Source organism: Tachyglossus aculeatus, chromosome 2 (assembly GCF_015852505.1).
Source record: "Tachyglossus aculeatus isolate mTacAcu1 chromosome 2, mTacAcu1.pri, whole genome shotgun sequence".
NCBI lineage: Eukaryota > Metazoa > Chordata > Mammalia > Monotremata > Tachyglossidae > Tachyglossus > Tachyglossus aculeatus.
The window spans coordinates 130,912,235-130,925,823 of record NC_052067.1 but is presented as its reverse complement, the minus strand read 5'-3'; the positions used below and the strand labels follow the sequence as shown (position 1 = coordinate 130,925,823).

The window sequence follows — 13,589 nt, the reverse complement described above, 5'->3', positions numbered from 1 at the left end:
ATTAGCAGAGAGTGAAGACGATCTGAAGGGCTTATTATTAAAAGTTACAGAGCAGAGCAAAAAGATGGGCCTACATTTGAACATCGAGACAACAAAGATCGTGACAACCTAAAGGTTTAACTCGTTTGCAGAAGATGGAGACAAGATCGAAATACTTGACAATTTTTCCCTCCCGGGATCACTAAACAATGACAAAGGAAGTCGTAGCCAAGGAATACACCGAAGATTAATGTTAGGAAGACTTGCTACGAAGAGCCTGGAAAAAGTCATGAAACATGCTGATATAACAATCATCATCATCATCAATCGTATTTATTGAGCGCTTACTTTGTGCAGAGCACTGGACTAAGCGCTTGGGAAGTACAAATTGGCAACATATAGAGACAGTCCCTACCCACAAAGATACAAACTGTCAACTTTACGGCGTTTCCAGTGACAATGTATGAATCTGAAAGCTGGAGAGTGAAGAAACGGGATTAGAAAGAACATGGATTCCTTTGTAGTGAGATGATGGAGAACGCTTTTGCGAATACCATGGACTGCCTGAGAAACAAACTGGATTTTAGAGCAAATTAAACCAAAGTGGCCTTTGGAAGGCCCGATGACTCAACTTAGATTGGCACATTTTAGACACATAACCAGGAGGACTAATTCTCTGGAGGAGGCACTAATGCTGGGAAAATTCCAGGGAAAACGTGGAAGATGCAGACCATCATCAATCGTATTTATTGAGCGCTTACTGTGTGCAGAGCACTGTACTAAGCGCTTGGGAAGTACAAATTGGCAACATATAGAGACAGTCCCTACCCAACAGTGGGCTCACAGACCAGCAGTTGGAGGGGTAGAGACCCAGACAACGAGAACAGAAGAACCATTAGAAAGGTTGCGGATTACGGCAGAGGACGGGACGTTCTGGAGAAAGTCTATCCATGGAGTCACAATGAACTGGAAACGACCTGACGGTACTTAAAAATAATAATAGGATAGTCATGGAGTCACAAAGAACGGGAAACGACTTGCCGGTACTTAAAAATAACAACGGGAAAGTCAAACACCTTACAAGGGTGTAAAGTTAGCCCTGGCTCATACCCAAACTCTGGCCAACTCCAGTGCTGCATCCTCCTTCAGCTCTGAGCCCCAGATAATAATAATAATGATGGCATTTATTAAGCGCTTACTATGTGCAAAGCACTGTTCTAAGCGCTGGGAAGGTTACAAGGTGATCAGGTTGTCCCACGGGGGGGCGGCTCACAGTCTTAATCCCCATTTTACAGGTGAGGGAACCGAGGCCCAGAGAAGTGAAGTGACTTGCCCGAAGTCACCCAGCTGACAATTGGCGGAGCCGGGATTTGAACCCATGACCTCTGACTCCAAAGCCCGTGCTTTGTCCACTGAGCCACGCTGCTTCTTGATCAGATGGGATCTGATCATCTTGTATCGACCTTAGCGCTTAGTATAGTGCTTGGCGTGTAGTAAGTGCTTCACAAGGCCCACCGTCATTATTTTTATTGCGATTACTTAAGGATAATAATAATAATAATAATGATGGCATTTGTTAAGCGCTTACTATGTGCAGAGCACTGTTCTAAGCGCTGGGGGTGGATATAAGGTGATCAAGTTGTCCCACATGGGGCTTGGTTTACAGTCTTAATCCCCATTTTACAGATGAGGTAACTGAGGCTCAGAGAAGTTAAGTGACTTGCCCAAGATCACACAGCAGACATGTGGCAGAGCCAGGATTCGAACCCATGACCTCTGACTCCAAAGCCCGTGCTCTTCTCCACTGAGCCACGAGCGGGGTGCCCAAAGGTGTGGTTTTTTTTTTTTGAGAAGGGTATGAAAACTCCCACGAGCAATTTGTTGGACCTTCACGGGGGGGTTTTGGGGTTTCTTTGAAATTTCTGAAACTGTACTGTACTAAGCGCTGGGGTAAAAGCAAGATAATCATTTCCCCCACCCGAGGCTCACAGTCTAAGCAGGAGGGAAAACAGCTTGCTGTGGGGAGGGGATGTTTCTTCCCACTCTGTTGTACTGTACCTTCCTAAGTGCTGAATGCAGGTTGGGAGGACAAGTGGGTGTGATCCACCCCCCCTAAAAAAAAATGCCCACAGGCCAGGGCGGGACTTGGGTTCGGGACAGATCTGACAGTAAGCGCTCAATAAATATGAGTGAATGAATGAATGAACCTGCCAACTGTCTTATCTGATCTACCCCTACAGCCACTTTGCATTAATAACCCACTACTGCTTAATGATTCTTCTAGACTGTGAGCCCACTGTTGGGTAGGGACTGTATATGTTGCCAACTTGTACTTCCCAAGCGCTTAGTACAGCGCTCTGCACACAGTAAGCGCTCAATAAATACGATTGATTGATTGATTGATGGCTTATTAAGCGCTCACTATGTGCAAGGCACTGTTCTAAGCACTGGAGAGGTTACAAGGTGATCAGGTTGTCCCCTGGGGGGCTCACGGTCTTAATCCCCATTTTCCAGATGAGGTCACTGAGGCCCAGAGAAGTGAAGTGACTTGCCCAAAGTCCCACAGCTGACAATTGGTGGAGCCGGGATTTGAACCCATGACCTCTGACTCCAAAGCCCGGGCTCTTTCCACTGAGCCACGCTGCTTGATGAGTCCAGACTAAGAAACGCTAAATTAATAAATACAGATAATCCTAACTGCGGTGTCTGTTAGGCGCTTACCGTGCGCCAAGCACTGTACTAAGCGCTGGGGTAAAAAGGAGATAATCAGGTCCCCCACATGGGGCTCAGAGTCCAAGCAGGAGGGAGAACAGCTTGCTGTGGGGAGGGGACGCGTCTACCCACTCTGTTGCAAGCGCTTGGTACCGGGCTCTCTGCACATAGTACGCGCTCCATAAATACCATTAGTGATGATGAACATGCACTGAACTCCCATTTTGCAGATAAGGGAACTGAGGCACAGAGAATTAAGTGATTGTCTGAGGTCACACAGCCGCGATTCGAACCCAGGTGCTCTGACTCTTAGGCCCGTGCTTAATACTGCAAATCACTTTCTCCCCCAGAGCTCCTTCACATCCCTTGTGTCACTCCATCCCTGAGAGGCAGGGAGAGGCAACCACTACCGCTCATTTTCTGAATGAAGAAACCATCGTCATCGTCATCGATCGTATTGATTGAGCGCTTACTGTGTGCAGAGCACTGTACTAAGCGCTTGGGAAGTCCAAGTTGGCAACATCGAGAGACGGTCCCTACAAGTCACAGGGAGCGGCTGGTCCCCGTTTGGACTATCAATCAATCAATCGTATTTATTGAGCGCTTCCTGTGTGCAGAGCAATGTACTAAGCGCTTGGGAAGTACGTACAAGTTGGCAACATGTAGAGACGGTCCCTACCCAACAGTGGGCTCACAGTCTAGAAGGGGGAGACAGAGAACAAAACCAAACATACTAACAAAATAAAATAAATAGAATAGATAGGTACACTATCTAGGACCCAGGTGTCCCGACCTCCAACCCCCGTTCTTCCATTCTTCCCCTTGCACCTCGCTGCTTCCTGGCATCCCTTGGGTCACTCCATCCCTGAGAGGTAGGGAGAGGCAAACAGGAATAACGCTCATTTTCTGAATAAATATGTATAAATAAAAATAAAATAAATACACCTCGCTGCTTCCTGGGCTTCTCCTGCTATGTCTCCCCGCCCATTCCGATATTCCCCTGCTATGTTCCGCTCTGATCTAATGATTCTTCTAAGCCACTTGGAGGAATTCCGGAAAAGTTGACACAAACTGGAAAGTGAGAAATGCCATGGCTTCTGCAAGCGCAGGGCAGGTCCCTGAGGACGGGGTGGGGGAACCACGGGGGGCTGAGATCACTCCTTCCACCCGCTCTGTGCGTTCAGAGAAAACCTTCGCCCGATGGGTCGCTCCGCCGCCACGGCCGAGAGGCAGCGTGGCCGAGCGGTTAGAGCCCGGGCCTAGGAGTCCGAAGGTCGCGGGTTCTAATCCCGACTCTTCCACCTGCCTGCTGGGTGACCTTGGCCAAGTCACTTCTCAGTTCCCTCATCTGTGAGTCCCACAGGGGGCAGGGACGGTGCCCAACCCGACGGGGCTAATATCCACCCTAGAGTTTACTACAGTGCTCGGCACCTGATAACCAATCAATCAATCAATCGTATTTATTGAGCGCTTACTGTGTGCAGAGCACTGGACTAAGCGCTTTGGAAGTACAAGTTGGCAACATATAGTGATAAGAGAAGCAGCCTGGCTCAGTGGAAAGAGCCCGGGCTTTGGAGTCAGAGGTCACGGGTTCAAATCCTGGCTCCGCCAGTTGTTCTTTCATTCATTCAATTCATTCAATCGAATTTATTGAGCGCTTACTGTGTGCAGAGCACTGTACTAAGCGCCTGGGAAGTACAAGTCGGCAACATATAGAGACGGTCCCTACCCAACAACGGGCTCACAGTCTAGAAGGGGGAGACAGACAACAAAACAAAACACGTAGACAGGTGTCAAAATCGTCAGAATCAATAGAATTACAGCTAGTTCCCAGGCTCTAAACTAATATTCATTTAAACGAATTTATTGAGCGCTTACTGTGTGCAAAGCGCTGATAATAATGATGGCATCTGTTAGCCGTCTGACTTCGGGCAAGTCACTTCACTTCTCTGGGCCTCAGTTACCTCATCTGCAAAATGGGGATTAAGATGGTGAGCCCCACTTGGGACAACCTGATCACCTTGTATCCTCCCCAGCGCTTAGAACAGTGCTCTGCACATAGTCAGCGCTTAACAAATGCCATCCATTATTATTATTAAGTCCCCAGAAGATTTTCTCTGTGCGTTTTTAAAACATAATAATAATAATAACGGCATTTATTAAGCGCTTACTATGTGCAGAGCACTGTTCTAAGCGCTGGGGAGGTTTCAAGGTGATCAGGTTGTCCCACGGGGGGCCTCACAATCTTCATCCCCACTTTACAGATGAGGTAACTGAGGCACAGAGAAGTTAAGTGACTTGCCCACAGTCACACAGCTGACCACTGGCGGAGCCAGGATTCGAACCCATGACCTCTGACTCCAAAGCCCGGGCTCTTTCCACTGAGCCATGCTGCTTCCCCAACATGAGGAGCTTAGTTTTCTCTGACTGCGGTGTTTACGGTCAGAAAGTAACCAGGCTTGAAACTCTATTCGGTTTTGTATGGCTTCTAACTCATTGGAGTCTCTGAGTGTTTGCTTGGCTATACCATGAGCCAGAAGATTCTCACACACTGACCTACGGAAAATCATCAAAGCTTATCTGATGTTGAAACCATTAACCTGATTAATGGGTAAGATTCCTTCATTCATTCAATCGTATTTATTGAGCGCTTACTGCGTGCAGAGCACTGTACTAAGCGCTTGGGAAGTCCAAGTTGGCAACATATAGAGACGGTCCCGACCCAACAGTGGGCTCACAGTCTAGAAGATCAAGAGAAGCAGTGTGGCTCTCCCCCTCATCCCCCTCTCCACCCCTGCCTTCTTACCTCCTTCCCTTCCCCACAGCACCCGTATATATATGTTTGTACATATTTATTACTCTATTTACTTATTTATTTTACATGTACATATCTATTCTATTTATTTTATTTTGTTAATATGTTTGGTTTTGTTCTCTGTCTCCCCCTTCTAGACTGTGAGCCCACTGTTGCGTAAGGCCCGTCTCTATATGTTACCGACTTGTACTTCCCAAGCGCTTAGAACGGTGCTCTGCACACAGAAAGCGCTCAATAAATACGATCGATTGATTGATTGATTGATTGGAAAGAGCCCGGGCTTGGGAGTCAGAGGTCACGGGTTCAAACCCCGGCTCCGCCAACTGTCAGCTGTGTGACTTTGGGCAAGTCACTTCCCTTCTCTGGGCTGCAGTGACCTCATCTGTCAAATGGGGGTGAAGACTGTGAGCCCCCCGGGGGACAACCTGATCGCCTTGTAACCTCCCCAGCGCTTAGAACAGTGCTTTGCACACAGTAAGCGCTTAATAAATGCCATTATTATTATTATTATTATTATTGCCACTATTATTATTGAGAAGGGAAGCTGTGGAGAGACAGATATCTCTGCCCCTTTACATAACGTAAGAGGCAATTCCTCCTTAGGGGCGAACCGCTAGCGGGTGGGCCCCGCCAAGGCAAATCGCCCCGTTGGGTAGGGGCCGTCTCTATATGTCGCCGACTTGGACTTCCCAAGCGCTTAGTACAGTGCTCTGCACACAGTAAGCGCTCAATAAATAGCACTGAATGAACCAGAGCTCGCCGATTCCGCCCCGCTCTGGGGAGGGGGTACCTTGGCGGTGCGGCACTCTTCCTGCCAAGTTGCGATCTTCTGTTGGTAGGCGCTCAGGGTACGTTGGTGCTGTTCAACTGAGTTCCTCAGGTGCTCCTGGACTTTATGCTTCTCTGAGGTGATTTCGGCCAACTGGATCTGAAAAGACACCCCTTCCCTTCAATCAATCGTATTTATTGAGTGCTTACTATGTGCAGAGCACTGTACTAAGCGCTTGGGACACAGACCCTTCGGGGATCCGCTCGGCATTTGGTGAAACTGGTGCCCTTGGTCCAATCTAAAAGTCACTCCAACGGACAATCTGAAACTTTCCCGACAAGTTCCTATTTGTTTTCCACGCTGGCACTGGCACGCCATGTAGGTTTGCCACGAATACGGTAGGGCAGGGAGAGGAAGAGTCATGCATGAAAAGATAAACCTTCTAGAGAACAACCTTAAATAATAATAATAATGGTGGGATTTGTTAAGCGCTTACTATGTGCCAAGCACTGTTTAAGCACTGGGGGGGATACAAGGTGATCAAGGTTGTCCGTCCATCAATCAATCAATCGTATTTACTGAGCGCTGACTGTGTGCAGAGCACTGGACTAAGCGCTTGGGAAGTACAAGTTGGCAACATATAGAGACAGTCATCATCATCATCAATCGTATTTACCTAGCGCTTACTGGGTGCAGAGCGCTGTACTAAGCGCTTGGGAAGGACAAGTTGGCAACATATAGAGACAGTCATCATCATCATCAATCGTATTTATTGAGCGCTTACTGGGTGCAGAGCACTGTACTAAGCGCTTGGGAAGGACAAGTTGGCAACATATAGTGACAGTCCCTACCCAACAGTGGGCTCACAGTCTAAAAGGGGGAGACAGAGAACAAAACCAAAACATACTAACAAAATAAAATAAATAGAATAGATAGGTACAAGTAAAATAAATAAATAGAATAATAAATATGTACAAACATATATACAGGTGCTGTGGGGAAGGGAAGGAGGTAAGATGGGGGGATGGAGAGGGGGACGAGGGGGAGAGGAAGGAAGGGGCTCAGTCTGGGAAGGCCTCCTGGAGGAGGTGAGCTCTCAGTAGGGCACTCCACGTATGTTTGTCACGAGCCCAGTATGGTAGGGCAGGGAGAGGAAGAGTCATGCATGAAAAGATAAACCTTCTAGAGAACAACCTTAAATAATAATAATAATGGTGGTATTTGTTAAGCGCTATGTGCCAAGCACTGTTCTAAGTGGTGGGGGGGGGATTCAAGGTGATCAAGGTTGTCCCACGTGGGGCTCACAGTCTTAGTCCCCATTTTACAGATGAGGGAACAGAGGCCCAGAGAAGTGAAGTGACTTGCCCAAGGTCACACGGCTGACAAGTGGCGGAGCCGGGATTCAAACCCATGACCTTTGACTCCCAAGCCCGTGCTCCTTCCACTGAGCCACGCTGCTTCTCAACACACTGGTCATGACGGAAAGGATTCCTCAATCCTGGGTAGCTGATAATCAATCAATCGCATTTATTGAGCGCTTACTGTGTGCAGAGCACTGTACTAAGCGCTTGGGAAGCACAAGTTGGCAACATATAGAGACGGTCCCTACCCAACGGTGGGCTCACAGTCTGGAAAGTCCCCAGAAGGTTTTCTCTGTGTGTTTTTAATACATTAAGAGCTTAGTTTTCTCTGACAGTAGCGTTTACGGTAGGAAAGTACCCAGGCTTGCAACTCTATTCTGGTTTGTAGGGCTTCCACCTCACTGGAGTCCTCAAGTCTTTGCTTGTATATATTATGTACCAGAAAATTCTAACACACTGACCTACGGAAAATAATCCAAGTTTATCTGATGTTGAAACCATTAGCTTAAAAGCAGATTCACTGCTTCTGCCAGCTGAGCCTTACAACTTTTGTAAACGGAGTTACGGCTACTCAATCAATCAATTGTATTTACTGAGCGCTTACTGTGTGCAGAGCACTGTACTAAGCGCTTGGGAAGCACAAGTTGGCAACCCAAGTTGGCAACAATACTCCAAATAATGTGAGTCCTGAGAACAATCCGTTATCTCCTTAAAAGTCACCGACACTGCTCGTGGAACCATTCCATACTTTTCATTCATTCATTCATTCTAAGCTATTTACAGAGCGCTTACTGTGTGCAGAGCACTGTACTAAGCGCTTGGGAAGTCCAAGTTGGCAACATATAGAGACAGTCCCTACCCAACAGTGGGCTCACAGTCTAGAAGGGGGAGACGGACAACAAAACAAAACATATTAACAAAATAAGATAAATACAATAAATATGTACAAATGAAGTAGAGTAATAAATACATACAAACATATATACATATATCAATCAATCGTATTTATTGAGCGCTTACTGTGTGCAGAGCACTGTACTAAGCGCTTGGGAAGTTGCCAAATCCAACGGCTCCTACTCTGTCCTAATCCTCCTCGACCTCTCAGCTGCCTTTGACACTGTGGCCCACCCCCTTCTCCTCAACACGTTATCTGACCTTGGCTTCACAGACTCCGTCCTCTCCTGGTTCTCCTCTTATCTCTCCGGTCGTTCTTTCTCAGTCTCTTTTGCAGGCTCCTCCTCCCCCTCCCATCCTCTTACTGTGGGAGTTCCCCAAGGTTCAGTGCTTGGTCCCCTTCTGTTCTCAATCTACACTCACTCCCTTGGTGACCTCATTCGCTCCCACGGCTTCAACTATCACCTCTACGCTGATGACACCCAGATCTCCATCTCTGCCCCTGCTCTCTCCCCCTCCCTCCAGGCTCGCATCTCCTCCTGCCTTCAGGACATCTCCATCTGGATGTCCGCCCGCCACCTAAAGCTCAACATGTCGAAGACTGAGCTCCTTGTCTTCCCTCCCAAACCTTGTCCTCTCCCTGACTTTCCCATCTCTGTTGACGGCACTACCATCCTTCCCGTCTCACAAGCCCGCAACCTTGGTGTCATCCTCGACTCCGCTCTCTCATTCACCCCTCACATCCAAGCCGTCACCAAAACCTGCCGGTCTCAGCTCCGCAACATTGCCAAGATCCGCCCTTTCCTCTCCATCCAAACCGCTACCCTGCTAATTCAAGCTCTCATCCTATCCCGTCTGGACTACTGCACTAGCCTTCTCTCTGATCTCCCATCCTCGTGTCTCTCTCCACTTCAATCCATACTTCATGCTGCTGCCCGGATTATCTTTGTCCAGAAACGCTCTGGACATATCACTCCCCTCCTCAAAAACCTCCAATGGCTACCGATCAATCTGCGCATCAGGCAGAAACTCCTCACCCTGGGCTTCAAGGCTGTCCATCACCTCGCCCCCTCCTACCTCCCCTCCCTTCTGTCCTTCTCCAGCCCAGCCCGCACCCTCCGCTCCTCCACCACTAATCTCCTCACCGTACCTCGCTCTCGCCTGTCCCGCCATCGACCCCCGGCCCACGTCATCCCCCGGGCCTGGAATGCCCTCCCTCTGCCCATCCGCCAAGCTAGCTCTCTTCCTCCCTTCAAGGCCCTGCTGAGAGCTCACCTCCTCCAGGAGGCCTTCCCAGACTGAGCCCCTTCTTTCCTCTCCCCCTCGTCCCCCTCTCCATCTCCGTCTTACCTCCTTCCCTTCCCCACAGCACCTGTGTATATGTATATATGGTTGTACATATTTATTACTCTGTTTATTTATTTATTTATTTATTTTACTTGTACATTTCTATCCTACTTATTTTATTTTGTTGGTATGTTTGGTTCTGTTCTCTGTCTCCCCCTTTTAGACTGTGAGCCCACTGTTGGGTAGGGACTGTCTCTATGTGATGCCAATTTGTACTTCCCAAGCGCTTAGTACAGTGCTCTGCACATAGTAAGCGCTCAATAAATACGATTGATTGATTGATTGATTGGGAAGTACAAGTTGGCAACATATAGAGACGGTCCCTACCCAACAGTGGGCTCACAGTCTAGAAGGGGGAGACAGACAACAAAACAAAACATATTAACAAAATAAAATAAGTAGAATAAATATGTACAAATGAGAGTAATACATACAAACATATATACATATATCAATCAATCCATCAATCGTATTTATTGAGCGCTTACTGAGCCCACCCTGATCCTCGGAGACTTCAACATCCACATGGATATCCCTGATGACTCCTCTGCCGCCCGCCTTCTATCTCTCCTCCATGCTGCCAACCTCTTCCTCCACCCCACCTCACCCACTCACCAACTTGGTCATACCCTCGACCTCATCATCTCCTACCGCTGCACTGTGTCCACCCTCACCAACTCTGAAATCCCTCTCTCTGATCATAATCTTCTCACCTGCCTCCTCACTCACACTCCTTTCCCCTGTAAATCCGTATTACTCCTCACAGAGATCTCCGCTCTCTGGACCCCACCCATCTTTCGGAGCGCCTCACACCCCACCTCGCCGCCCTCTCCTCTCTACCCAGTCTTGATGATCAGATTACTGCTCTCAACTCTACCCTTTCTACTCAGCTAGACTCACTCGCTCCCCTTTCCCTCGGCCGCTCTCGCACCGCTAACCCACAGCCCTGGATCACTGCCACTGTCCGCCTCCTTCGCTCTTATGCTCGAGCTGCCGAACGCTGCTGGCGAAAGTCTAAACACCATGCCAACCTCGTTCACTTCAAGTTTATCCTTTCCTGCCTTAACTCAGCCCTCTCTTCTGCCAGACAAAACTATTTCTCCTCCCTTATTGACACCCATGCCCATCACCCCCGCCGGCTCTTCCGTACATTCAACTCCCTTCTCAGGCCCCCGGTTCCTCCCCCTCCTCCTTCCCTCACCCCCAACGATCTGGCCTCCTACTTCATTAACAAAATCAAATCCATCAGGTCCGACCTCCCCAAAGTCTCTTCCCCCCTTTCTCCAACCCCCCGGCTCTCAACACTCTCTGCTACTCTCCCATCCTTCCCAGCGGTATCCTCAGAGGAACTCTCCTCCCTCCTCTCAAGTGCTACTCTGGCCACCTGTGCTTCTGACCCCATTCCCTCTCATCTTATGAAATCTCTCGCTCCATCCCTTCTCCCCTCCTTAACTTCCATCTTCAACCGCTCACTCTCCACCGGTTCCTTCCCCTCTGCCTTCAAACATGCCCATGTCTCTCCCATCCTAAAAAAACCCTCTCTTGACCCCACCTCACCTTCTAGTTATCGCCCCATATCCCTCCTACCATTCCTTTCCAAACTCCTTGAACGAGTTGTCTACACGCTCTGCCTCGAATTCCTCAACATCAACTCTCTCCTCGACCCCCTCCATCCCCTGAATTCCACAGAAACTGCGCTCTCAAAGGTCACCAATGACCTCCTGCTCGCCAAATCCAACGGCTCCTACTCTGTCCTAATCCTCCTCGACCTCTCAGCTGCCTTCGACACTGTGGACCACCCCCTTCTCCTCAACACGCTATCCGACCTTGGCTTCACAGACTCCGTCCTCTCCTGGTTCTCCTCTTAGCTTTCCGGTCATTCATTCTCAGTCTCTTTTGCAGGCTCCTCCTCCCCCTCCCATCCCCTTACTGTGGGGGCTCCTCAAGGCTCAGTGCTTGGTCCCCTTCTGTTCTCGATCTACACGCACTCCCTTGGTGACCTCATTCGCTCCCACGGCTTCAACTAGCATCTCTACGCTGATGAAACCCCAGTCTACATCTCCACACCTGTTCTCTCTCCCTCCCTCCAGGCTCATATCTCCTCCTGCCTTTGGGACATCTCTTTCTGTATGTCTGCCTGCCATCTAAAACTCAACATGTCCAAGACTGAGCTCCTTATCGTCCCTCCCAAACCCTGCCCTCTCCCTGACTTTCCCATCTCTGTTGACGGCACTACCATCCTTCCCGTCTCACAAGACGGCAACCTCAGTGTCATCCTCGACTCCGCTCTCTCGTTCACCCCTCAGATCCAAGCCGTCACCAAAACCTGCCGGTCTCAGCTCCGCAACATTGCCAAGATCCGCCCATTCCTCTCCATCCAAACTGCTACCCTGCTCATTCAAGCTCTCATCCTATCCCGTCTGGACTACTGCACCAGCCTTCTCTCTGATCTCCCATCCTCGTGTCTCTCCCCACTTCAATCCATACTTCACGCTGCTGCCCAGATTGTCTTTGCCCAGAAATGCTGTGGGCATGGTACTCCCCTCCTCAAAACTCTCCAGTGGCTACCAATCAATCTGCGCATCAGGCAGAAACTCCTCACACTTGGCTTCAAGGCTGTCCGTCACCTCGCCCCCTCCTACCTCATCTCCCTTCTCTCCTTCTCCAGCTCAGCCCGCACCCTCCGCTCCTCTGCTGCTACTCTCCTCACGGTGCCTCGTTCTCGCCTGTCCAGCCGTCGACCCCTGGCCCACGTCCTCCCCCGGGCCCGGAATGCCCTCCCTCTGCCCATCCGCCAAGCTCGCTCTCTTCCTCCCTTCAAGGCCCTACTGAGAGCTCACCTCCTCCAGGAGGCCTTCCCAGACTGAGCCCCTTCCTTCCTCTCCCCCTCGTCCCCCCTCCATCCCCCAACCTTACCTCCTTCCCTTCCCCACGGTACCTGTATATATGTATATATGTCTGTACATATTTATTACTCTATTTATTTATTTATTTATTTTACTTGTACATGTCTATTCTATTTATTTTGTTAGTATGTTTGGTTTTGTTCTCTGTCTCCCCCTTTTAGACTGTGAGCCCACTGTTGGGTAGGGACTGTCTCTATATGTTGCCAACTTGTACTTCCCAAGCGCTTAGTACAGTTCTCTGCACACAGTAAGCGCTCAATAAATATGATTGATTGATTACTGTGTGCAGAGCACTGTAGTAAGCGCTTGGGAAGTACAAGTTATAGATCTCTTCAGCCCCCCCAGCGAAAACCTTACTTTATAGACTTCAAGTTGCTGCTGGCTTGCTTCTAGCTCTCCTTTCAAAGATGACTGAAGTATTAAGTGGTCGGTTTCCTAGGGAACAAAATTTGTTGTTGGTTTAAAGTTAGTCATGGAAACGAAAGCGGGGCTGAACAAAAAAGGAATCTAAAGGATCCAGAGTCCCAAAGCTCACTTACCGCTTGTTTCGAATCCGCCAGTTCCTTTTTAGTCTTCCCCAGCAGTAGCTTGAGCTTGGTATTCTTGTCCTCATACTGTTCCGCTGAAGACTGAAGTGAAGCTGAACCCCCAAAATAATTGTTTTAGGAATAGAAGCGAAGAGCCATTTATACGGCTGGCTCTCAGTTTGACACAGATAATGAGCTCTTTCTCGAGTTAAAGAGTTGCCTGATATGAGACTCACTGGGAGACGACTTCAAACTTCAGACTCAAAACAAATTCTTATT

The 13,589-nt window shown here is 48.9% G+C and overlaps 1 protein-coding gene across 2 annotated transcripts in view; it reads right to left on the bottom strand.

Annotated features, from left to right (window-relative positions):
* The window catches only part of GCC2 (GRIP and coiled-coil domain containing 2), a 155,542-nt gene that overhangs the window by 45,671 nt on the left and 96,282 nt on the right, over positions 1-13,589 (bottom strand). For both annotated transcript variants that reach the window (XM_038759937.1, XM_038759938.1), the window contains exons 14-16: positions 13,323-13,423; positions 13,141-13,218; positions 6,297-6,434 (exon numbers count right to left, since the gene is read on the bottom strand). In XM_038759937.1, coding sequence (XP_038615865.1) covers positions 6,297-6,434; positions 13,141-13,218; positions 13,323-13,423 — 317 coding nt within the window. The remainder of the gene's footprint in view (positions 1-6,296; positions 6,435-13,140; positions 13,219-13,322; positions 13,424-13,589) is intronic.